At 37.3% G+C, this 26,347-nt stretch overlaps 3 protein-coding genes and 1 non-coding gene across 4 annotated transcripts in view; 1 reads left to right on the top strand and 3 right to left on the bottom strand.

The window, feature by feature from the left end:
• Nucleotides 1–4,693, bottom strand: part of LOC145772072 (uncharacterized) — a 28,713-nt gene extending 24,020 nt beyond the window's left edge. The window contains exons 1-5 of the mRNA XM_082583887.1: nt 4,583–4,693; nt 3,658–3,763; nt 3,003–3,065; nt 1,619–1,756; nt 6–86 (exon numbers count right to left, since the gene is read on the bottom strand). Of these exons, the coding sequence (XP_082440013.1) occupies nt 6–86; nt 1,619–1,756; nt 3,003–3,065; nt 3,658–3,763; nt 4,583–4,690 (496 nt within the window). The 5' untranslated portion in view covers nt 4,691–4,693. The remainder of the gene's footprint in view (nt 1–5; nt 87–1,618; nt 1,757–3,002; nt 3,066–3,657; nt 3,764–4,582) is intronic.
• A 685-nt stretch (nt 4,694–5,378) lies between these two features.
• LOC145773068 (U6 spliceosomal RNA) lies at nt 5,379–5,482 on the top strand. The gene has a single exon (XR_014289483.1). It is a non-coding gene; the product is annotated as a U6 spliceosomal RNA (small nuclear RNA).
• Nucleotides 5,483–15,275: 9,793 nt separating this feature from the next.
• LOC145772594 (uncharacterized) lies at nt 15,276–17,637 on the bottom strand. Its single transcript, XM_082584455.1, has 4 exons — nt 17,261–17,637; nt 17,059–17,156; nt 16,117–16,282; nt 15,276–15,609 (listed from the first exon to the last, which is right to left on the bottom strand). The coding sequence occupies exons 1-4, from the start codon at nt 17,374–17,376 to the stop codon at nt 15,276–15,278; spliced, it is 714 nt and encodes a 237-aa protein (XP_082440581.1). The 5' UTR covers nt 17,377–17,637.
• Nucleotides 17,638–23,131: 5,494 nt separating this feature from the next.
• On the bottom strand, nt 23,132–25,929 carry LOC145772691 (uncharacterized). The gene is made up of 5 exons (XM_082584563.1): nt 25,326–25,929; nt 24,727–24,846; nt 24,244–24,405; nt 23,905–24,094; nt 23,132–23,582 (listed from the first exon to the last, which is right to left on the bottom strand). Exons 3-5 carry the CDS (start codon nt 24,386–24,388, stop codon nt 23,408–23,410), a joined length of 510 nt encoding a protein of 169 aa, XP_082440689.1. The 5' UTR covers nt 24,389–24,405; nt 24,727–24,846; nt 25,326–25,929; the 3' UTR covers nt 23,132–23,407.
• Between the last annotated feature and the right edge of the window lie 418 nt (nt 25,930–26,347).

The raw sequence follows: 26,347 nt of genomic DNA, 5'->3' as shown, positions 1-26,347 counted from the left end.
CTAACCAGCATCAGGTTCGTTTCCAACAGAAATTGATGCCTCTTTATCTACAGGACTGTCTGCAATCTTAACTTGTGGCGCTAACACTGAAAAACATTGGAATGTCAAATCCTGCGAATGGAACGAAAGTTAAATCAAACGTTAAAAACAACGTTAAAGCCAGCAAACGTTAAATCAATGTAAAATAGATGTGATTTGCGACTGGAAACTTTAGCACGAATTCTTGGAACAACTTAACTTTGCTTAAAAAATTTTTTAATAACTGAATCCAGTGGCTTATTATTATCGCTAGAACGTTGACAAAACAGGGAAGCCAGATCTAAAGCATGACAAAGTGTATGAATATTATTGTAAAAAATTGCAATAAAATTGCAATCGAAGTCCAGCAAGACCTATATCTAGCATTTGTAGATTTTAAAAAAGCCTTCGATAAAGTTCGTCAGTCACGAACAGCTTTTTGAGATGCTGAACAACATTAACGTTGATCACAAGGACCTGCGCATAATTAAGAATGTGTATTACCAACAACAAGCTGCAGTTCGCCTACCGGAAGGTCTGTCTAGATATTTTGAAATTCAACGTGGGGTCAGACAAGGCTGTGTGATGTCACCAGATCTGTTTAACTTGTATAGTAAAATGATTCTCAGAGAAATAGAAGGTATTGATGAGGGAGTTTTAGTGAACGGCATCTCATTAAACAAGATTCGCTATGCTGATGACACTGTGCTCATAGCGACATCCCTGGAAGGTTTACAAACACTAATTAACAAAACTTCAGACATCAGTGCAAAATATGAAATTGAAATTAATGACAAAAAAACAAAATGCATGACTATCTCCAAACATAGTCCTGAACCCCACTTTGTACTTCACCAGGGAGGCAACACAATTGAACAAGTGTCTTCTTTCAACTATCTTGGTTCTCTCTTAACAGCGGACGCACGATGTAAGAAAGAGATACGAAGAAGAATAGGCCTAGCTAAAGACGCTTTTAATAGACTACGACCTATTCTATTGGATCGCAAGCTTTCTATTCTTCTGAAGGTGCGGCTTCTCAAAGTGTTAGTGTGGTCTGTTCTCCAGTATGGTTGTGAAACATGGACCTTCAACACAGAAACTAGGCGTAACATTGAAGCAGCTGAAATGTGGTTTTACAGAAGAATGCTCAGGATTTCATATACTGATCACATCACAAATGCAGAAGTTTTAAACCAGGTACATCAAGATAAAGAACTATTGAACAACATAACTCAAAGGCAACTCAAATTTCTCGGTCACATTATCAGAAAAGAAGATTTCGAAAATCTCTGTCTAAGCGGCCGCCTTCTCGGGAAACGTGCTCGTGGCAGACAAAGAACAACATTTATATCCAATTTCAATACATCAATCAGCCAACCAAGAACACTTTGGGACACTGCGCGACAAAGGGAACACTGGAAAAATTTACGAACTGAGCATCTAGTTCATCAAAGGCCGCATCGGCTATGATACTGTTGATTATTGTAAACTCCAAAAAATAAGAGTTTTGGTGACCAGAACAATAACAAAAAAGAACAAACATGAAACAATACATACCATAAATTTGTGAAATAAAAAAAATGATAAAAGAGAAGCAAACCTGTAATGGGGGACAATAGTGGTTCATCACACTTTTTGGTCAAACCGACTCTAGCACTTTCCGTAAACGTTGAATTGTAAGGAGGAAAATCTCCGTTAACAATGAAGCAGCCATTCCACAACGTTCTGCGATCGAGATCTACCAATTAAAAAAACTGGGTTGCCAAAATGTTGTCATGTCACAGCTAGTCAATCGCGTTCAATTCCACGTTGGCTTAATCAGCTTTATCAATGAAATACTTTCTTCGGGGTTTCTATAATAAATGACAAATTACCAAACCTTGTTTAAAATCAAAACACTACTATTTAGTACTACAACATTTTTAGCAGCCTGATAGCAAGATGATTGCAACCGTTGGTCACTGGCCAGCCGGTCCAAAACAGAAAGCTTAGGCTCATGACAAGTAGCGATCACATTGAGTTTCCGGCGAAGTAGGTGATGACTTATTTTATCACATGATCATTTAGGTGCTACTCCGGGTAAAGCGCATTATATCTTGCGTTTGTGATCGCACAAGCATAGTATATAATTATGTTACTTATAAACAGGTAACAATCACACGTAACAAGTAGGCCAAATAATGATACTTAAGTAAAAAACTGCTGTCAAAGATTTTCTATTTTAATGCTTGTTAGGTTGGTTAATGGTTAGACATTTAGACAATGCCTTCTACATGCAATAATATACAAAAGGTTCAAGCCATCGTTCTATATCAAAAGTTATGAGTTTGGTGTCTGAGGATCCCATTAGTACTGGGCCCAAATTATTCTCTCAACGGCCTTGCGTTTATAACGTCATAAGAGGGTAAATGTCACAAAAACATTCAATCAAAAGATATTTTTTCAGTTTCGTCCAAACAGTTTCTAGAAAAACAAGTCTGGATTTCTCTAAAAAAATAGTTCAACAGACTGCGTCAAAATTTTCGGGCCGAAATGTTACGTTTAGCACAAAATAAATGATCACCACTACAAAACAAGGGCACTGCCGCAGTTAAAATATCACACAGTTAACCTAACCACACAAAATTTAGCATGCCCCCTGGATTACCCCTTATCGATTGTGACAATGCGCATTACTGTTACATGTGCTCTTTTCCTCTTTATTAACAAAATACACCAGTTACCACAATCACCATGCACGCAATAAAATAATCATATACTAGTACTAGGAATCACGTTGATACATCAGATATCCGGGCAGCTACCAGCGCTTTCACACTGGATTTTATACGTGGCTTAAAAACAAAACAAGTGTAGGGCAGGCTAAATAGATAAATAAAACACTTTTTGGAATTCTGGTGCAGAGATAAACCTGACAAAGTGGTAGGCAGCAACCAAATGGTCAGCTAGGACGTAAACTTTAATTTTCCGATATTTAAACTTACACAATGACGACGTGTCTCTGGCTGCCTCAATCGAGCTGGTACTGCTTCCATCCAATTCTGGATCTAAATCAACACAACAATACATGATGTAACCAAAGAAACAGGCCTATTGCTCAACTAGAAGTTAGACGAAAAAAACGGACATACACTTGTACAAGTATGAAATTTAGTTCAAACTCAAAGTAAGAGTGTCGCACTTTTCCGTTTATCCAAAACAAGACAATGCAAGCTATCGAACAAACAAATTAAAATGCTATGGACTGCGTCAACTGGTGCCGTACGCTGCAATGTACTGTAGATTACTTTAAAATGGTCTGAAAGTAATCAGTAGTGGTGTGCAAAATGAACATATAATAAACAAAAAGTTTCCTTCAAGCACGGCACAACAAAACACACAAGAATCTAAGAATGAGGAAAATGAAGCGAAACTTTTGGATGTGCTTTGACGCATCTTCAAAAAATTATGAACTGCGCGTGTTGAATACAAAAATATGCTAAATATAATATACGTTTGCATGCTGTAATAGATAACTTGGTAAATCTTTCGAGAACAATCTTCATGAATCTTCTCCTTTCCACACATTTCCTTGGTGCTTCCTAGACATCAGACCAAATAGTAACTTAACAAAACCATCCGAAAAGAAACCTCACATACCACGTTCACTGGTTGACAGGCTTTCATATGAGAGGCCAGTGGCAAAGTAGCTCTCAATGCTGATTCTTTCAAGGCTAACAAATGGATTCCATTGGATTCCCAGTTTCTAGAAAGAAACAGGTTATCTGAGTAGTAACAAAAAACTGATTCTTATAAGAAAAAACCTGAAACTACAAAAACTAAAGATCCTGTTTATAGTGGGCTATATACACTACATATCAATCAAAGTACCTGATAAAATTATATTTCTTTTTTACAACAGCTGTGACGAAATGTAACTCCATATACCATACAGTACAATGCATTAGAACAGTAACAAATGCAACAGCAGAAATTACTGAAAAATTGTCTCATAAATTACGCAAGTGTGACCAAAGTTGTTTAAAAGTTTTATACAAAAAATTTGATGCATTAGGAACAACTTGACTTAATTCCTTACTTAAAAGTTGAAAACTCCTGTCAGTTGTAATAATTTTAAAAAATAGTTTTATTTTTTAGATTTCATGCTTGAGTGATTACAGAAATTCTTCATTTTCAAAGGGCCATAACTCAAAAAGTACTGACACAATTTTTCTCAAACTAGCACCGCTTTGCTCAAAAAACTGAGCTCTACAACTGCATAAAATTTGATAAAAATCCGTGACTGCGAGTGACAAAATGGGAAAATTATGGATGATTTCACAAAGAAAGACCTAAAGAGATTGGCACTTTTTTAATAAAATTAAATGAAACAAAGAATGTGCTGAGGTCCAGATACAGACCATCGTTTGTCAGCTAAGTAACCCCAATCTATGTACACTGTACAGCATACACATGTATTATATATATAAAAATATCAAGTATGCAAGTTCAAAATTTATGTAAATGACACCACAATTCAAATTACCGTACTTTTTTCTTACTCTACGCAGTTTAGTCAACCTACCTTGTCCACATTTTGTTTTCTTTTTCCACCAACAAGCTTTAAACTATCATTGGTTTGATGTACTTGTTTGTTTAATACATTAAGATTAACATCAAGGCTCTCACCCATGGCTAATCTGTGTATTACATTAGAGCAGGGGTCACCAACCTTTTTTGCGTGCGGGCCACTTTGGCACTAAGAAGAGCTGTGGCGGGCCGCACTAATAAAATGTTAGGTAGGTTGACTCTTATGCTAAAAAAGAACGCATTTCGTACCCAATATCCAGCGTTACATGTTGTTCATATTTATGTTAGAATACCACAGCAACAAAATTAATCGAACAACGCTACTGCCAGGCCAAGCTCCTTTTACAACACTTTTGACTTTTTTAACAATGCCTAATAAACGAGGCCACTTGTTTTGCGCACTTATAGCGAGGCGAGCGGTTTCATCAGAATATTCATCGCCAAGCAAGAGTGGTGTTGTCACTTCACTTTACAAAAGATGTCTTGCAATTAACAATTTTAGTAAACAAGGAAATGTTTGACACATCGCAATATAGGCAACAATAGTGACCTACAAACATATCAGCGAAAAAGAAACCAGGCACCATGAAACAAATGCTTGTAGAAACCACCCAAAAATCGTAATTCTACCGTAATTCATGAACAGTCTTCCCTTTAAAAAAGCAATGAGTTGGTTTTTCATCCTTTTTGTGAAAGTCTATAAAACCGTTTTTCTTTTGTTATAGACAACTGTCACTTGCGATGCTTATCAGCGTGGCAAGAATTTGTTGATTAACAACATTTTGCAGAACTTGCTTCGGCAGTAGATATACTAAAATTGGAACGATACAGAGAAGATTAGCATGGCCCCTGCGGCAAAGATGACACGCGAAATCGTGAAGCGTTCCATATTTCTTTAAAAAAAAAGAAAAAAAAAACATTTTGCGTAGGCCTACTAAGCTAAATATTTTCATAATACAATCAGAAAAAGTTTTTAAATTTATATATAATATTTTGCCAATTTATTATAAATTGAGTTGGCACACCGATCTATTTTGCCAACAAAAACTTGCATAAAAAGAACACTGGTCGTGAAACACAATAACGGTGAAACGCACACTAGTGTTTACATGGCATTTGCAAACTTAAAATAAGCAATCCTATGCTCGACATTTTCGAAATTCGAAAACAGACGTTTTAATCAACCACTGGGACAGTGTGGCTGGACATCGCATTGGAATAGCTTTAAGCAACCCCCACCTAGAACTATAATCTGATTGGTCGGTAGGTGGAATCGTATGCAAAGCGAAAATATGCTTCCCGGAAAGCATTTTTTGCCTTCGTGCTCTTTAACTCCTCAAGAAAAGTAATTTTGGTTATACTTGTACGCTGATACCTTCCGCGGGCCGCAGCGATACAGCGTGGCGGGCCTCATGCGGCCCGCGGGCCGCCATTTGGTGACCCCTGCATTAGAGCATACCTATTACCTAGCCAAACAATTTAAAACTGAAGTATAGAAAAGCTCCTAAAAACCTGAACAATCTATTTGAATAAGCCAACTTTGAAATTGCCACTTCAAAAAAGTACCATTTTTTAAATCACCAATAGTCATACATAACAAGTGGACACAAACGGGTACTGTACACAAATTTTAAAAAAAAATAGACTTTTGGAAAGTCAGCAAGAAATGCAAACTATGCTCTCAACCATGCAAGAGGAAAAAGCTATGGCAGTTCCACCAACTGGCACCCAGGGCCCCTGCCAGACAAAACAACTTTAATATTCATAAAATTACTTCTGCACTCTCTACTGTAAAAATTTTTTTTGCCAACAAAACTTTTTGCTTCATGAAATAAATAGGCCAAATTAGGGGTCACTATGACATTCACAAGTCCACTTTTAATCCTATTGAAGCAGATGTCCTCAGACTTTAACGTATGTTGCAAAATTGTAGTAAACAGTCCAAAGCTTTGGAACGGAGATACTTCCATGATTTCATAGCCAATTTGAAAATTTTCTGCATGTTGTGCTTCCTATTTACATTATCTTTTTTCTTATGGATCTCACAATTCATTCCCTCTTTTCGATTTTTGTTTAAGACTCTCAATTCCCACATCAGTTCAGTTGTTTTTTATTTCTGACCATCATATCAAAAACAATACACGTCAACATAGCAAAGGTCAAGAAAAAGGTAAAAGCATTATTATAGCCCAAGATACCCGTTTCATCAAGCCGTCCAATAATGTCAGGTAACAATAAGGAGAACAGTGAGTTGAACAATGATCAATGAAACACTACATTATGTTATGAATTAGAATTCATGATAATAGCCAAAACACGAACTTTGTGCAATTAGTGGGCTGGGTTAAGTGGGTTATAGGTAGAGATGGTTAAAAACATTTTTAGTCGTTTTTTTTTTATCATACTTTCAATCGTTTCATACATTTTTTCAGGCAACAACTGTTTTTATTTATAACAAAGAACTAACTGCAAGAGAAAAAGTTGAAATATAGCTTCTGAATAACTTATTATATATAAATTAGTTTGCTGCAATTTTGACTAAGTTCTGTAAGTCAGAAGTGTAATCATGTGCTCAGCATATGCTACCAATGATAAGGATGACCACGTTAACAGTCAACCTCATTTGTTTTATTTCTGTCATTTCTTTCATTGCACATAGCCTATTATAATGAGTATTACATGGAGTATGATGATGTTCTTTAAAATCCCAGCCTAAGTTCTTCATGGGCGCCAACCAAAACGTTATTGTCTTTATTCTTGCCAATTGAAAAGCATCCAATAAAAAAAGTTATGAAGAAGGTTCATTAGTTTATAAGCTAAAAACTATGTACCTGGCCCGAAGTGGTTACCGGTTAAAGTAATTAAAACGTAGGGACATGTTCTGTGCAACAGACGAACAGAACGAGTCATTTGGAGGAAACACCCAAATCAATTCTAGCACAGGTTTCAAACTTTAAAAAAAGTTCAAACTAAAAATATGAGTGACTTTTGTGACTTTATGAGTGACTTTTGTGAATCTAGTAAAGATAAAATTGCACCAAGTCCAAAAAAAAAGTCTGAGCCGATTGATACCAATAAACACTCTTGGCATAGTAAAGCTGTCCGCAAAAACACTATCCTGTTCAAAACAGACACAAACCTAATTTCTATCAAGCTTAGCCAATACCCTTGTTAGTCATAAAGAGTCCACGTCTTTTAGGCGCAGACAGCTAGGCGCCGGTCAAATAGGTGGCAGGCGCGCACACTCAAATAGGCGCGCACACTGTGCTATTCCTAGTAAAGTCTGCAGATTGTATCAGCTTGGCAAGTAGGGCAATGCTTTTCAAACAAAATGTTATGTTGACACAAAACAATGTAAATGTAATGCAATTAAAAAAGTTGATCATGTAATTATAATGTTAATGAACTGAAACTATATGTAATTGAGCAAACGCTGCTGTACGGTATACCAAGTTTTGTAGTTGCACAGAAAAAAAGCACAGATATAGGTCTTCTACAGTAGTTGTAAGTTCGAACACCAGACGCCGCATAAACCTTAAAAAAACACTGCTCTTAAATTTTCAGATTAAACTTAGTCATAGAATTTGCAGATGGAACAAATGATTGTGATGGAAGAAAATCTCCAGAAGGAAGAAAAAATCACAGTGGCATACTAGTGAAGTATTAAATGGAAGTAGTGAACCATAAAACCATTAGCAAGAGGTGATCTGCTTCTTTCTATACCCAACTAATTATTTGAAGTTCAAAAACTTTCAAATCAAAAGCCAGTTGAAAAGTTATAGCCTATAATAATCAACAAAACTAGACTATCTTGGTTGTTTGATTTGGTTATCAAACTTTATCTGTTTGAAAGTTTGACAATAAAAAACCATGAAGGAAATTTGGAGCTAGTTTAAAAGTCTTCGCCCTGGTAAAACAATATAAGGTGAAACTACTTCACTGTTCATACACTTTCCCTATATGTCTTGGTCTATTCCAATCTTTGACATCAGCATTTACGACGAGGGCCAACTCTTGTACACCAGCTCAGGAAATTCTCAGTGGTAAATTAATACAACCTGCCGAGATTAGCTGTGACAGGGAAAAAGTTATTAAGCCTGGCCTAGTCACTACCCAGTGCTGCAACTTAACTTTTAGTGCAAGAAAGTACACTAGCTTACAAGACATCTACTGGAGAGGATTTTTTGATATCATTAATCAATCCTTTCTTTTTTCATAAAATGCCGTATGTTTTCTGAACACCACAAAACTTCACGTTGGTAATTCTTGTCTAACTCTATGTCTCTCCCACAAGAGAGAGAGAGAGAAACCTTTTATTTCGTCTGTTGCGACAAGAGTACGGTACAATTATAAACAATACGAATAAAATAGTACCATAGCTATCTAAATACCACAACAGACAGGAAGCAGCGAAAGACTATATCAGTCATCGAGTCAGCTGCTTCCCAGTTCTTAATGTGACAAATGTCAAGCATCGGCAAATTACGTTGAAACAAGATAGGCTGATGTTCAGTAATATTAATGAAAGAAAAAAAAAATCATGTGCTGCTGCGATCCTTAAGTGAAGTCCTGTGGTTTTATTCAAATATAAACTTTATACCGGGTGATTAAAAATAGGAAAAACTTTTGAAATCAATAAACTCTTGTAGCAAGGGCGTTTAAACTTCAGTGCAACCAAGAAAAGTTCAAGCCAATAAATAGTTCAAGGCTACGAGTAAAAACATTTTCAGTAACAGTATTACAATACAAAAATAATCACAATTTAAAAAAAAGGTATAGCCTAGGCCTATTGTTCTGTCATAAAAAAAATGGCTGAGTGACTCTCAGTGGTACCTGTTAGGCTGCATGAAACTAGCGCAATGTGACCATATAATTTGACAAACAAATTGAATAGAATGTAAATGAGAAATAATTGAGTGTAACCGAATAACACAATAGGTCAATAATGTTTTCTTCAGACGAAATTTAACAAAAATCAAATCCAGACGAGGTATCATTACAAAGTTTGAGCCCAAAATAACAATTTTTGTCACTTTTCCACTGACATAAAGCAACAAAATTTAAATTCAATTAAAAAAATCAAACACTTTGCATTGAAATAAAAGCAAGAAAAAAAAAGCATTTTTGTCGATTTAGGCTAAGTGCGATTGATCCAAACTTGTCTGGCAGCCCTGCTTAAAACTGACTAGGCTTGATTGCTGGCCAACGTTCGATTTTTATGTCAAAAATTAAGTAAATTATCATTAAAAACTCTTGCGCTGGTTTAATTAAATTGATTTATACCGATACAACACACACTAATCCAGAAAAGTTTAAAAACCAACTGAATTTAAAACAAAAAAATTTAGGACAAACTTTGAACCGATTTGATAATGGGCAGCAAACAAGATGTTACACAATAGAATGTAAAACAATTAATCCACATGGCTTACTAATGGTTGTTTGATAAATTTTCTACCGTACTGTACTTCAATTGCTTCACTGGATAATAATTCACTTTCCTCATCCCTATTCTTTCAAAGCTGAGGCTGGCGAGTCAATTGCTTGTTTGTTACATGCGGCAACCGCAGACTTGGATTCTTGATATGGGTTTCTTTGAATTGTTCTGTCTTTGCGAATTCTTTATCGATTTCAAAAATTTTTGGACTAAAATGACCACAATTAAATTCCTTTCTAAATTTGACTAAAATTTGCTATTCTCCAGGCCTAAGTTTTTCTTTAATCCAATTTATATATTTAGACCTGGAGAGCAAAATCTTTGCTGCTTACTTTGTAAAAGCGCGGGAAAAATCAAGCACTCACAGTAGCCTACTGGAGCTCACTTTAATATCCCAATGCAAATCAGAATTCTCAATACCCACTGGTTGTTCAATCTCAGTACAAAAACAACACACACAATACTCAACAATCAATGTTCCAATTTTATCGGATTAGGCAACTTTTGTGTTTCACAATTCACAAATCACAAGTTGAGAACAGCGTTGCCATTTTTTAAATTTATTTTCAGTATAATTGCCATACGAAAGTAGCCCATCGTAAAAAGTCATCAAACAAGCCTAAAATTTTAAAAAATTAGCGCAACTTAAATCATCAAAACCAAAAATATGGAATTAAAATACATATTTATTCTATGAAAGTCGCTTCGAAATGAAAAGACATTAACAAAACAACCAGATCACAACTGGACCTGAAATTTTCCCGCGACCTTCAAATAAGTCCAACCAAATTTCATAGGAATATAAAGCAACTGGAAACCCTAATTAAAAATCTTTTAAATTGAAGTCAGCCGACAGCCACTTCATACGTCACTGAAATTACAGTTTTTGATTGGTGTTTATACGCAGTGTTTCCACAACAATTTTTATTCATATAATTTTTTTTCTTCCAGTTTTTTTATTGAACAAACGCAATTTGAAAGCTACAGCAAAATATGCATGAACGTGGGGGATTTATTTATTGCGTTGTGTCACGCGTAACCATCTAGATTCTTTGATTGATCCGCGCCTTTTATATTCCAGTTGGAAGCTTTGACGTCTTGACGCTCTGCTTCCACCCGATATTTCCAGTTGCTTTTGGTACTCTCTTCTTGTTTGGCTTAGCTCCAAAGAATTTCGTAGGCCTATCTTCCTGCAAAAATTTCGTTTCACCTATTGTGCAGGTTAATTACCGCGATTAATTACCGCATAAGGTTGTGTTGTAATTGTATTAATGTATTTTCCCCTTCCTTCATTATGCCCCGATACTCTGCTAGATGACAATTGCAATATTGACTGTAGCTAAAAGAATTTTTGCTGTTGTAAAGCGAAAAAGAAAAACAAACCATTACAAACAAACAAATCAGTTTTGGCGGTGTTAGATGCCAAACCTCCTTTAGTCACTTTAACATGAAAAAATTCTGCCATTATTATTTATGTGCATCAGACAAAGCTGTCCATATCCAAACCAACGAAATAAAACAAACTGCAAGTGCATAAATATCACAAAGAAACACTAATGATATCGTCAGTTTAAGAGCTTATTGATCATCTACTGTTACAAATACAAGGAGCGTTGGAAGAAGCGGGAAAGCGGACTTGAGCGATATGCATCGGTGTACGCCTTCCGACATGGCCTACACCTGACCCACGCTGCAGCCGACGGCAATGTCTGTTTCCGGTTGTCTACTCTACTTATGACTTAAATTTGGTACTACCCATTACTCGAAATCAATCTCTGGGTAAATTATCGTAAAGTTTCTTGCCCAGAGAAACAACAGCAATTGCGGGTGGCTGGAGTCGAACATGAAGGCTCTCGACTGCGAGCCCAACGCGCTAACCACTCGGCCACTGCTGCCGTTGAAAGTATGTATGCTCCGTTATGTTATATATTGAAAGTTATATATTGTTGTTATATATCTCTCGTTATAGCCTATATATAAGACACAATAAGTTATACAATAAGTTATATATCTCCGTTATATATTGAAAATATGTCAGCTCCGTTAGCTCAGTGGTTGCGCGCTCGGCTCAAGATCACGGCTCCACGATCAATAGTAAAGCTATTCTCAGTGGATTTACAAGTGGTTCAAATGACTTAAAAGATCACGAATTCTTGTGCTGAATTTTATACGTTATGCACCGGGGTTATGCAACGTTGATTTAAAATAAAACAATTTCTAAAATTCCGCATAATATAGCCTATGGAACCTTACTCTTCAATACGTTTTTCTTAGTGGGCTACGTATCTTAGTGTTAATGAGCAACGATTTTTACCATTGTGACATTAACACCAAATGGACAATTCTCAACTGAGACAATAATAACGAGCAGACTGTAAGATTTGTTTCGAGCAGCGTTTAACCGAATATCTAGTTGATTTCAACAAAACAAAAGCACAAGAATTTTGTAACAGTGCCAACTGTAACTTCATATGATAAGCGGTGGTTGTCAACCATGATTTTGTCGCTTGAACAACCTACAACTTGAAATTTTACATCGTAAGAAATGCTTAACAAAGCAAAGTAGGCTATGACAAACTGCATCTGTTAGAAATAACAGCGGTCATCAATTTCGAAAAGAAAGTGTAAGTGACGGAGAGTTTAAGATGGAAAAGATTTGGTCAAACAGTAAAGAGGAATCTAAATATTTATTGGGCTGCAGTGTCATCCACCAACGCAAGGAATATCACTTAAAGTGGCAATTTCTTTGATAGTCCAAGAACTTTTCGGCAAAAGTTTATAAGGGTAGGCTACATGGTTAGTCCCAGCACTGACAATGGCTGAATCATGTAGGATATTGCAGAAACATAAGTAGGATAGACAAGTAAGATAGGTGTTGCGACCGTGTTATATTTTAAACTGATTGTAGGCTAATGGTTTGGTATGATACACGATTGCACATTATAGGCTCACGTCCGTGTTTTGTCGCTTTTACCTTTTTCTAGACCGCTGCTATGTTTGTCATATATTGTTTTTTTCGTTGTGATGGTCAGAAATACAAACAAACTGAACTGAACTGACAGTACATAAGTAAGAAAGAAACATATAAGCAGTAAAAACAAATGATAAAATGGAGTCACCAGACATCACTTGTGGCCGAGTGGTTAGCGCGTTTGGCTCGCAGTCGAAAGCCTGCATGTTCGACTCCAGCCACCTGCATTTGCTGTTGTTTCTCTGGGCAAGAAACTTTACGATAATTGCCTCTACCCAGTGATCGATTTCGAGTAATGGGTAGTACCAAATTTAAGTCATAAGTAGAGTAGACAACCGGAAACAGTCATTGCCGTCGGCTGCAACGTGGGTCTGGTGTACGTCGGAAGGCGCACACCGATGCATAGCGCTCAAGTCCGCTTTCCCGCAATGCAGGATAAAAATAATAAAACAAAAAAAACATATCTAAGAGACTTGGTGAACTTTTCTTCTCCAAGATCTCGACTGCAACTCATTACGGTAAGTCTCGTAACAAACCATGAATGAGCTTATTGTATTGCTTCACTGCATTTTCACCCGCACTCTCGAACACCGCACCATTCAATGACGCTGGTGTTTCGAGTCTCTCCCCGTTTGTCGACAAATAAAAAAGGCATTAGCCTACTTTTGTAGTAGTGCACGCTTGGCGGAGCTAAAGAGCTTCATTAAGAAAGGCAGTGTGGTTACTACGCATGGCCTGTGTATTTACAGTAGACTGCTATGTTTGTTTGTTTCTTTGTTTGTTTGTTTTTGAATCTTTATCCTCGGACTGACAAAGCCTTGATAGGTTATTCCTGGTAGTTTCGCATACTTATGAAGGCATTACCCGGTCACCGAGATTGACAGAGTGAAGTTTACGATTGTTGAAGTGTTGTTGCCGGGCAATTATTCCATTCACTAGGTGCCGCTGAATGGAGAGCAGTTCTAAAATGCGTTGCTCAAGCGCACAACCCGAGAGTCCAACCGGCGCCACGTGAGCTTGAGCCAGGCGCGTAAGTAACCACTAAGCTAACGGCTAATCTTGCAGTTTCTTTGTGCACAAACCCGTGTGCTCAAAACCAACTATCTGGACGCGAAGGATAAGGTCAAAGCAATAAATGATATTATCTAGGGTTGATAAAACAGTTTGCTTTACTGGCGTATAAAACATATAGCCTAAGCCTACTAACAGCGCATCATAATAAAACGTGACAATTTTATCATGACGTAGAAACAACAGATAAAAATGTTTTGTCTTTTAAATAATGTCTGTTGATTAATTGCCAAATTAATTGACTTTAATTAAGCTGACAATTATGCAGCAAAATAAAGTATGTGACAAAACAACACTTGCAAACAAAAGATAAAATGACAGTTGTTTTCTTTGATGACAAATTCGTGTGTTAACTCCGAATTGGACTCTTAGGAAAAGTGATCAGCTGACTGTCCCATGGTTTTGACAAGGCATGGGCAATCCATGGTAGCCTATAGCCTACACACAGCAGCGATGACAAGAGTGTCCAAAGGATACTTTTGGACCCGGGAGCATTTTATGTTTCCTAAAAACGAAGAAAACACCGCGTATTCTGTGGAGTTATATCTTTTTCTTTAGAGGCCTTCTGTTTAAAAGAGCCGGGGCTTTTCATCTGTATCGGTGCCAACTTGTTCTCTCAACGGCCCTGGGTGCACAATACATGGTCCCTGGGAATCCAACATGTTTTTTTGTCCTATGAAAAAGAAGCTGAACAAGTTGGATGCATGAAACCAACGAGATATAACACAATGAGTGGAAACTCCTCTTTTTGCTTCGTTTTACGTGTCGGCCGTCACGCTTCACTACAGACACTTGCGCAGTAGATTAAACGGACATCACAAGAGTTTTAGATGGGATGTTCCTTCGATTTTATGTGCGTTGAGCTCTACCACTGAGCTATCTCACCGCCTAAGGTGCTTGGCTAATTAGTAATATAGTTTTGTACCATGGGTAAGGTGCTATCCACATGTTAGGCTATTTTCCACCTATTATTTAACATTATGTTATTGTCAGAAGCCTAAAATTAAACTCTAGTGCAGCCCTAAAGTTAACCCAGCCAGGCTACTGTTAGCCTGTCAGCAACTTAATCAATTTTGAAGGACCTGAATTTCTAATAAGCCGTCTAGACTAGCGTCGTAAGTCTTACAATGTTTTTAAAACCTTAGGCTATAGTCTTGCACTGTTGCTAGTTGAATCGTGAAATTATAATGATAAAAATAATGATAGCATTTATATCTCCTTAAACACAGTCTGCATTGTATTACAAAAGCTGAAATGTTTTCGAAAATCCACTTCCAGGCTCAGCAAAATTTTCATCAGAGTAGGACTTGGCTTCAGTAATGTTCCGTATTCGTCGTTTTGTAGTGTGTCAATCATAGATGAACCCGCTGTGCAACTGGTGTCACTTTCTAGTTTAGACAAAATGCCTTGTTGTTCATCTGTGGCACTGCGCTTCAATTTTCGTAACACGTATCCCCCAATATATTCTATTATGTGTATTTCATCAGTTGTAAGCACCGTATTAGTCGTTTGTTGTTGTTGTGAAACTTTGCTATTTTCATCTCTGAAATGTAAATTTCAAAACGTTAATGTTTGTGTATTGAACATAGATGCTGGCAAGAGTATTTAATGGTACGGCATACAAATTGTAAATTCGTGCTATTTTTTACGGTAATGTAGGCAAAGTTAAAATATGCATCTTGCCCCGTTTTATGCATCTTGAGTATGTCTCATTTACTGGCTGGTATAGACAATTGCGTTATCTAGGCTATTTGGCGACTTTATATGAAGTTTTTGGATATCGACCAATAAATACAGACTGAATTAAGACAAGTTTCGTACTTGAAGATAAGACGGAGAGATTGGGATTGGCTCAGTCAACAGCAATCCCACGAGATCACTGGATAAGCATATTAATCATTGAAGGCAGTTTCTGAAATCTGGCAGAACTGTCGTTCGTCGTACCAGACATGATTGAAATAAATGTAAATCACTGTTGATAAGCTACATTGGTTAAACAAGCTATAGCATCGGTATAGAATGAAAATGCCACTATATGTTTGGTTTTTACCTCAGAAACACATCAAACAATTTTCTTGTTTGCTCCACTGCTTCCATACGTTGAAGTTTTCCGTGAAATAAACCTGGGATCACTTCAATTGCATCACAGCTAAACTTGTGAAAAAGTTCGCTCCCATTTGTGGTGGATTCGAATGCACGAATGTAATATTGAAGAGCTGCATCAGTGAAGTTATCAATTGAACCACCAATTTGTAACCACATCTTCTGTCAACCACATCTTCTTTGTAGACAAGTTTCCTAAAAGGAAACTTTTCTACAAATTCCCAAATCAAAGACATCTTAACCAAAATAGAGGATTCAAACCAACGACCTCCAGTCTTCTGGCCAATAGCATACTCTCTACGCCATGTTGGTTGGTCGAAAACTCGATCTTAGCAACTATATTATTACTATCCTTTTTCCTAACCCTCTGATTGGTCCATTCCCTCTATACACCTATGTAATGGTACATTTTCAAAAGATGCGTCCCGGTAGCTTATGTTTCCATTATATATTGGTGTAATGACGCTATTCAGTAGAATCAGGGCTCCCGAGAGGGGGGTCAGGGGGACCAATGCCCCCTCTGCAAACGAAAACGCGATATATGATGTCTTAGTTGCAACCTGAAGGGGGTATGGGCCTCCGTTTCAAGAAATTAGGGGCCTCATTTTGCTATTTTGACGTCTGGAATGTGGTCTAACAATTTCCCCTTTTTACATCGATTCGACGTAGGCAGGTGTTGAATAGATGCAATATTTGCGATATGTTTTAATTTGGCAGGCTGGATATGCCTACCACAGCAATTGTTACACACAAGTGGCTGACTGCAGTCAGATTTTAACGTTGATCCGTCGTCGCCAGACGTAGAAACAATGTGTAAATGGACGATTCAGGCTATAAAGTTGTCTTGCCGGTCTACAGGCAGGTAATATGCGGAACTGTAGTACCATACCTTTTCTGGTGTTATTACATGTGTTTCCAGCGTGCTTTGACTTGACATGAAAACGCAATCCCCCGTTGGTTTTGTAAGTTTTCGGACATAAGTGACATCTGCAAAAATACCGGATAATATATTCAAACAATTTTATTCAGCTTTCAACACACAACTGCACAATTTAATTAGAGGTGCGAGGTCCTTTGAAACGCTTTCTTACCCAAATTCACGTTGCACTGTAGACGCGCTCGTTGAAATGGGAATACTTTGAAATTCTTCATCTTCGATTATTTCCACAAGATACTCGACGGTTAAATTATCAGAACTGTTTTCCATTGCACTGTTATAAAAAGCCAAACTTCTTCTAGCCCTGTTGGTTGTTTATAGCTGGATAAGATAAACTTTGATAACCATATAGCCTACAGTCAGTCGTTTTGTATCGTATTTCGTAGACCTTTGCTACCCTATACTAATTTAATATTGTTGTTAGCAAGAGCCTATGTATTTACCCTGCTTATTGACCTGTAACATCCTGATTAACCTACTTCAAAATTTCACACAATAATCTGAAAAGACAAGCGGTAACGAAAATAAACTTTTAAACCACCTAACAATAATAGGCTACTATGGTCGGAACAGTCCAATTGCTTCGTGGTATTCGCCGTCACTTTAGCCTTGCTTTAGTGCATTCTTAGCACGCCGTACACCCGTACGGTCGCAGTCTGTAGCCTTCCATGTGCAAGCAGTGAACCATGAAACGAACGACGTAGAGAAACGAGAGAGATAAAAGAGAAACACTAAGAGAAGAGTGAGTTTCCACTCATTGTGTTATATCTCGTTGATGAAACGTATCAGCATATCGTCATTTCCAAACATACCAATACACGGCTGCACAAAGAAATTACCACGTTTTTACTATTTCCTCATTGTAGCTATTATTGTATGCTTACGATTGTACATGTAGCCTATAGGCTATGCATAGCATATGTGTCATCATTGCTGATAAATTTTATGCTGATTTTCGTTTGATTAACTGTTTCAAAAAAGTGAAATCCTTTGGTACCTTTATGGTAGTTACAGTTTTATGTATTATAAGTGGTTACATTTCTGAAAAGCTAGCATTTATTTCTTGAGTGAATTGTTCTTCATTCATACTATCGAATTCAGGGGGTTTTAGAGCACTCTGAAAATATCGAAGTGGAAGATCAGTCTACCATACATAGTCTAGATCTAACGGTAGGCTAACAATTAGTGCATATATTCTTTTCCAAAATTAAAACCAAGTTTTTGCAACCATATTTTTTGCAAATTGAAAGAGTAGGCTAAACATTTGTAGACATTTTTATGATTTATCCAAGGTGTTAAAATTGGTCACAGCAATAGTTTTGTCTGAATTCAAGTTTCTCCAAATAGTGGTATTTGTGATGGAAACAGATTGAAACAGGGCCTCTTTCAAAGTGAAAGTGGGGGGGGGGAGCAATAGAGTGGCTTCATGTGACGAACCTCAGGGTAGCCACTTTAACAAGTCGAAATTCTGCCACTGCGAATGACTACAATGCAACCGCCAACCAATCAGAACATGTTATAAGAGGCTACCGTCCAATTGTGACCTTTCTAGCACTCATCCAGAGAGTTAATGCTTGTTTTGAACTTTATTTGGTAATTACAGAAGAAAAAGAGCAATAGCAGTGGTGGAAATCGAACCCGCGTCAATGAAATGACTACTTTCTAGCCCTAACCCCTAAGCCAAACAACTGACAAAAAATCCATCACTTAATTTGCTTTCTATCATCTTCTTTTCGCCATTTTTTACGTCACTTAAACCGTAGCTTATGATTGGTTGTCGGTTTCATTCTAGTCAAGTTTAGTGGCAGAATTTCGACTTGTTAAAGTGGCTACTGAACCTCAGCGGGTTGGATGCCAGCAAGAATGGTAAGATTGTCCAATGGTGTGCGACGCAGGCATCCGGTTGTTGCAATGTGGGAACTGCATCGAAAACGAGCGCATACCCTACCTTTTAAAAACGTAGTGGTTACGTTTTTACCTATTTTTATGTGTAAGCGACAAAAAAGTAGTTGCAAAGTTATTTTTCTTGCTCTACAACTGTGATCATTCATTTATTTCAAGATGGGCCTAATTTTAACTTCTAATCTGATAACTAACTTACATTATGTAAACGTATGAATGCACCCTTAACAATGTTGTGATTACGTTTTCATTAATGTTGGTATGATAAACTCAGATAAGCAATACTTTCTTTTTACCATTAAAACAAGTGTGTTAAAACCTTTTATATGATAGTTTTTTAGAAAAATTCAAAAATGTGTGGGAACTCACTCAGCCGTGACCAAACTTGTTTGAGTTTTGCATAGGAAAATTATGATGCACTGGCAACAAGTTGATCAAATTCCTCATTCATAAGTTCAAAACTTCGTCTGTTATAGCAGTTTCAAAACTTCTTTAAATGTTTTTTAATTTCATGCTTGAGTGAACACAAATATTTTCTGTTTTAAAAGGCCACTACTTGAAAAGTAGGCTACTGACCCCATTTTTCTCAAATTAGTATTATTTTGCTCCGAAAACTAAGTTATACAATTGTGTCAAATTTCATAAAAATCTGTGGCTATGGGTGACATGGCCTGGATGCTTAAAAAATGACCTTTACGCGAAACTACCACAAATTCTAACAAGGCTTTGTCGGTCCAGGTAGGCACTTTATCGTATTATTCTGTGTCAAAGCAGTAACGCAATCATGCGTGACATATGATATCACAGTCATGTGACTCAGTAGCCTACGTGACGTTCCGAGCATAGCCTATCTCTCAAAAAAACTTTAATACAAAGTATTGAAAGTAACGCAAATGCATCACAACTTACAGCGTGGCCAATGGGTTAGGGAATAGTCATTTCGATTCCCGCCCCCCTGCTTTTTTTTCTGTGAGTGCAAGAAGGATCTTAATGACTGCAATCAGTTGGGTTCACAAAGGAAATTGTCCTACCTTTCTTAACCATCATCACAATCTGGCACTAAAGTCACGTGATTCTGTGATATTATAGCCTACAAGTCACACATGTTGCGTTACGGTACTGCTTTGGCACGAAAGAATAGCCTACGATAAAGTGCCTCCCCGCTTTGTTAGTCCCAAAATAAAGATTCAAAACCAAACCAGACCTATTACTATAGCCACAGTCAGCGACCTCAAAACTGTTTGAACATTTTATTTTAAATCATCTGCTGTCTTTCTTGAATACCAGTGACAATCAGCTTGGGTTTAGGTCTGGTCATGGTACTGACATAAGTGTTTGTAACATCATAGCCTACTTGTGCGAAGCCTTTAAGCTTTCTGCGTTCAAGAACACCGCAATAAAATTTACACTGAACAGTTCAGTTCAGTTGTTTTTATTTCTGACCATCATATCAAAACAATACACGTCAACATAGCAAAGGTCGAGAAAAGGGTAGAAGCGACAAAACGCGAACGTTAAAACGTGCTTGAGACCGAAGTAAGTTATTGATTTGCAAGAAATTTGGCACGGTCGCAACACCTTCAGAAAAATTTAAGATATAAAGGGAAAATAAAAAAAAGAAAATGTTACAAAAAAACAATTAAACAACATATATTTAGGTAGGGATGCGAAACTTCATCCGCTTTTGGCTTATCCGCAACACTAGAAGGGTTACGTTTTTTTGTAATTTACAAAATATTTTACTTTTTATGGGTTATTTATATAAGAAGAGTGAAGTTGGTTTTAAAGTAATTTAAGGTTTTTAGTTGAAAACAAGCCAGCAGTAAAGCGTAAAAAGAATGTCAAATTGGCAATTGACCCTTCTAATGTTGAAGGAACAACGGAGTTGCGCGTCCCGTAATGTACCGTCCCTAATTTAGGCTATAGCTTTATTAGCCCACATAGCTTTAGCTGATATATTTGTGTTGTAAGTGTTAAGTGTAAGTTGTAAGTAGGCTAAGTGTAGTGTGTATGTTGTAGTGTAGTGTGTAGTTGTAAGTGTAAGTTGTAAATAAGTGTAAGTTGTAAGTGTAAGTATATTTGTGAGTAAGTGTTGCAATATCAAGCATTGCACTTAGGTTTGATAAAATGTGCATGGAGCAACCAGCTCATGGCTCAACTTAAAATACTTTCAGTATTTTGCATTTTGAACAAACATGAGTTTTTAATGCCGTTTTTAATAGAACTTAAAATTTGCAAAATTTTGAATTCATTGCGGCGCCGCGAGTGTTTATAAGTTTTCAAAAGGCTGTGTCATCAAAAAAATTCAGGAACCGCTGGTAGCCTATATACAAAGGTTTACTTCTTTATGACTAACACTAATGGTTTTTCAATCTTTAAATGGCTCTACTAACCAAAAAAGATTGGGACTTCAATGCGGCTTTTGTCATAGGGGAGACTGGGGGAAGTTGGGCCATTTTTCACATTTTTGAACGTAGATCACTCAACTCTAATTCGATTGTAGAACGCTATGCATCATTATGATCTTGATTCTTCGAGTAATTCTTTCTGAATTTATTCTAAGTCTTTTAGGAAAAAATGTGTGAGGGTTTAAAAAAGGATAACTTTTCGGCCCAATGTGCCCCCACCCCCGGGGTACATTGGGCCGCACATGGGGCACGTTGGGCCGGTATGTAAAACAATAAGAAATAACCATACTAAGTCAGTGTTAACTGCAAATAATGAATTAATATCATAAATGATCACTGTCCCGAAATACTTTCCCGAAAGGACACTTTCCCAACAGGACACTTGCCCGAAAATAAAGTGTATTTTATATGCAATGTTCCTTCAGGGAAGTGCAATTGCGGGCAAGTGTCCTTTCGGGCAAGTATCATGTTTGAACAAGTGTCCTTTCGGGCAAGCGTCTTTCGGATAATTGTGTACAGGTTCTCATAACTACAACAAAATATTTTTAAACAAACAATGCAGAAATAGGTAACTTTTTTAACTTTTCAAAGTGGCCCAACTTACCCCAACAGCAGACATATTGCTTTGTACAACTTGCCAGATTGATCTATAAAAGATTCGACAGAATGGAGTACCATAAACTGACACTTAACCTCTGCAGTTCTGCATGCTTACGTTTCAAGTAGATAATTTTTCAAAAAAACACAAAAAAGTAAACTTTCCTACTTCACTCATAAACGCTGACCACAATCAACTTCACCTCACCATTGTATGATCTGAGAACGAAACGGCATCACATGACGCCATCACGTGACATGCAGCGATTGTGTATCGCAAGATATATGGGATTATGGGTGGCCCAACGTGCCCACCGGCCCAACTTCCCCCAGTCTCCCCTACATATATCATCAGTGGCTTGATGTGAGTAGTTCCTTACCAATTATTTCGAAAAGTACGAATTTTAAAAAATGTCTGTAACTGCAACTTAAATTCAGAAGTGATTTTGATCTTATTGATTTTCAAGATCAAGATTACACAAAAAAGTGATCTCAGCTCAACGTCATCAAAAGAAAAGTGATGTTGAAAATCAAGATCACGCCCAGTTCTGGTTACATAAAGGCTGGTTGAAGCGGAGATGAGAACAACAGAGAACAAATTATATTGCTCCAAGATTAACTTGGTAGTGTGTCTTTACTCTTTAGTGTATGTAATTCTAACAGGTTTAACATACATAATGTATTACACATAAAAAAATTAAAGTGCAACTGCACGATTGAAATAACATAGGCTAGAATCCATTGCCAAGACATCTGGAACCTGTTGAATAACTCACTTCCTTACAATTGAGGCCCACAGTCGAGAAACCGACCCTTTTCTCACGCTCTCTAGCGCTTCTCTCTCACGCTACCTGGAAGTAGCAAACTCGTCAACGCCACCTAGCGATATGACGTCAGTTGGAGTCGAGACCAAACTAGCCGAGATAGGTTTGGTTGCTACTGAATGCGCAAATTTATAAGGCATCCATAGTGAAGACGCATCTTTCAGCCAGCATTATACAAATTTAGTTGTTCATGCTTGTATGCCAGGAGTGGTTTGCGAAGCCCATCGCCGAAGGCTAGTTTCGTAGATTACAACAGCCAAACTTGGTTATATCGAAAATATGTTGTATTGTACGGTGTTGCAGGACATAGTACAGTCGACTATCATGCGAGAACGCTTTAGCATTCATTGGGACTGTCTTCGGCGGTGTTGACATCTCCGTTCTATAAAAATAATCTAGATGAAGCTAAAAAAAGACTAGAATAAGCCAAATTGAAGCAGAAATAAAGTAAAAGGATAAACCAACATACAATACTGATGACAAATCACATTACGACACACAAATCGAAAACAAACCAAACCAAAAAACACCAAATCGAAAAATAAACGAAACGGTTGCAATAAACCAAGACTAAAATGTTAACACTGGTCTTTGGAACCCAGCATAGTCTCCATCGTCACTGGGATACTTTCTGCGGATAAATGACACAATGCAGGATGGCAGCACGACTCTTTTGGACTTGCCCAGAACTTCTCCATCCAACAGCCACTCCAGCACCTGCCTATAGGCGACCAGCCTGAATTGCCTGGGAAATGTAACAGCAAGTCGTTTAATAATGAATGGAACAATTACGCAACCAGCTCTTGAAAGGCTGTTGAACAATGAACAGTAAACAAGCTCAAGAGAACGCACTCATAAGAAAAAGAGATGTCAATAGAAATGTAAACCTAATAGCCTACAAGGCGATGAAGGAATATACTTCATATACTGGTTCCACCCATATGCAAATGGATATGTTTTAAGAGCATACTAGATATGCCGGTTATAACATGCAATTGTTACACAACTAAGGTAACTCTACAATACTCCACCAATCTTTTTGACTATTTTATTTCAAATATTGCTGCCCTTCAATTGTTGTGTCCCACGACTTCTCGGATAGTTCATATTCAGATGACAGATAGAAAAATGAAGAATGAGCAGATGCATGTCTATTTTTAAGTGGGGTAGAAGATGCAACTGGCTTAACCAGACTGGAAAGCAACATTGTTTCAGTGTTCGTGCCCACGGTATTTCGTCCAAACCACGTTTGGGTACCTGTTGAGAACTGATGCTGTAGTAGTGGCACAATAGACTGTTATGAGTAGTTGTAAATAAGCAAAAAGAAACACTTTAACATTGACTGCAGAATCAATCAAACTTTAAAAAAAAGATAGCAGATAAGCACTTATTGATAGGTGACTCACCAACAGATCGCTTTGTAGTCTGCTCCTGTTTTAATGAAACCTGACAAGCCTTGGATTGGAAAGATGCTGTTTCACACCGGGTGGAAACATCCGAATGACTCACTTGAAAACTCGCAGCTAACCATTTGTTTGTCAACATCCGCATTCCACAACCTCCAATACCTAATATGTATTGTAAAGTACACTTTGCTTTATTAACAACCATTGAAGATTATAACGTTTTGAAATTGGTACCATGCCAGTATTAGATGCACTTGAATTGTACATAAGAGATTAATGCAACAGCATTATGCGGTGACTTTGACTACTGGGTAATTTACAAAAAAAGAATGAAATATGATAGAACGATAAACCCCTCGGCCACCACCAGAGATAAAAGAGGAGGACATCACCCGTAACTGAATACAAGCAGCACATTAGATTGAACCTGTAGCCTATATTAATTATGTTGGTTCATCAATACAACAATGCAAGGCTACATACTGTCATCTCATCATGCATAGCAACGTCAATGGAATCTTCAGCAGCAGTCGGCACAGCTTGTTGAGATGCAGTGGTTTTACTTTTCTTGGTCGAACCCGCACCCATTTCATCATTCATAGCCTACAAAAAATTGACAATTAATATCAGATTACTGTATGTCTCACACACCTCCTGAACACATATGAAGACCTGGGTAGCACAATTGTAGTTTGGGCAACATTGAATCATGATCAGATTATGAATCCCACTAGCTACATTCTGTAAAAGTTAAGAAAGAAAACAATCTGGACATCAAATTTGTATTAAAATTGCTAAGCCACATATTCTGAGCCAAAAGTTGTTAATCCCAATTGAGAAATAAAAGGTGTTCTGTCAAAGTAAGTACCGTAAGCAACACAGTAAGTTTTGCAACCTTGCTGTTTTGCAAGGTTGTGATCTGTTGTAATTAGACTATAACAGTGGTACCGGCATTACATAACTACTTAATCGTTTTGAGCAGATGGCACATTGTATGCTCATAAAATTTAAAACAAGTAGGCCTAAAAACATTACATAGGATATGCAGCCTATGATATAGCTTCTATTGTGTAACTACAAACCTTCACTATTGTCCGCTTTTGCATTCGATGATCTCTATCCAGCTTAGATGCAGTAGCATCAGACGTACCGGTAGCAGAAGTAGGCTACATTTTATGGTGGGAACAGCAGATTTCTTCAGAATGTAACGTTTGCAAAATCCCATATTAACTTCAAAATAACTTTCAAAATCCTGCTCAAGAAAGTGATTTGAGCAGATAACACTGGTAGGGAAGGGTCCATTCCATTTGCAGACTTGATGAGCAAACTTGCACCAGTTAATTCGCAAACGTTAATCGTTAGGGAAGGCAAAAAATGTCACCTTTGCACCAGAAACAAATTTTGTGTGATAGATAGAGCAAATTTTCACCATTTTAAATGTTTGGCTCAGAACTACAATAATCTAAGAAACGAAGTTGCAAGAGAAATGTTTTGTTTTAAAAGTTTTATATATTTGAACTAAAGACTTGAAGCTTACAAGAATGTCACATAACATTGGTTAAGATGTACCGTACCTTACCTTGCATGGCCTATGACAGCTTTGGTCTGTCCCTTCACCAACAATTTCAATGGATAAGTCAACAGACCTGGCTTATTTTTTTCAAACTCGAGATTGCAAAGAGCCTATACTACCTGCCTTCACATAAAAAGCACGTGCAACAAGATCGAAGCAGCGAAAAAAAAACTTCCTTCCTCTAGGTCTAGGACAAACACAACTAGCTAAACTAAAACTAGTAAAAGACTTGTAAAACCAGTTGTCGCTTCGATCTGACTGACTCCAACTGACGTCATAATCTGCGTGTTGCGCAATGCAGGCGGAACGTTGCCAAAAATACAAGCGCGTGGAAAACCATAGTTTTGATAATTTTTATTGAGATAATTATAGCCTTAAAAAGTAAGGGCGAGGTTGGTATTTATAGATTGAAACATGCTCTTTCAGATAAAGTGCGGTCAAAGTCATCGTGCAGTAGCACTTTAAGCTCCACAACTGTGTAAAATTTCATAAGTTAGAAATTTGTGTGTAATGCACAAAAAGTTACTTTGT

The sequence above is a fragment of the Aplidium turbinatum genome, chromosome 6, assembly GCF_918807975.1.
Source record: "Aplidium turbinatum chromosome 6, kaAplTurb1.1, whole genome shotgun sequence".
Classification (NCBI taxonomy): Eukaryota; Metazoa; Chordata; class Ascidiacea; order Aplousobranchia; family Polyclinidae; genus Aplidium; species Aplidium turbinatum.
The sequence above is the reverse complement of the archived record's forward strand: the minus strand, read 5'-3'. Positions and strand labels throughout refer to the sequence as shown.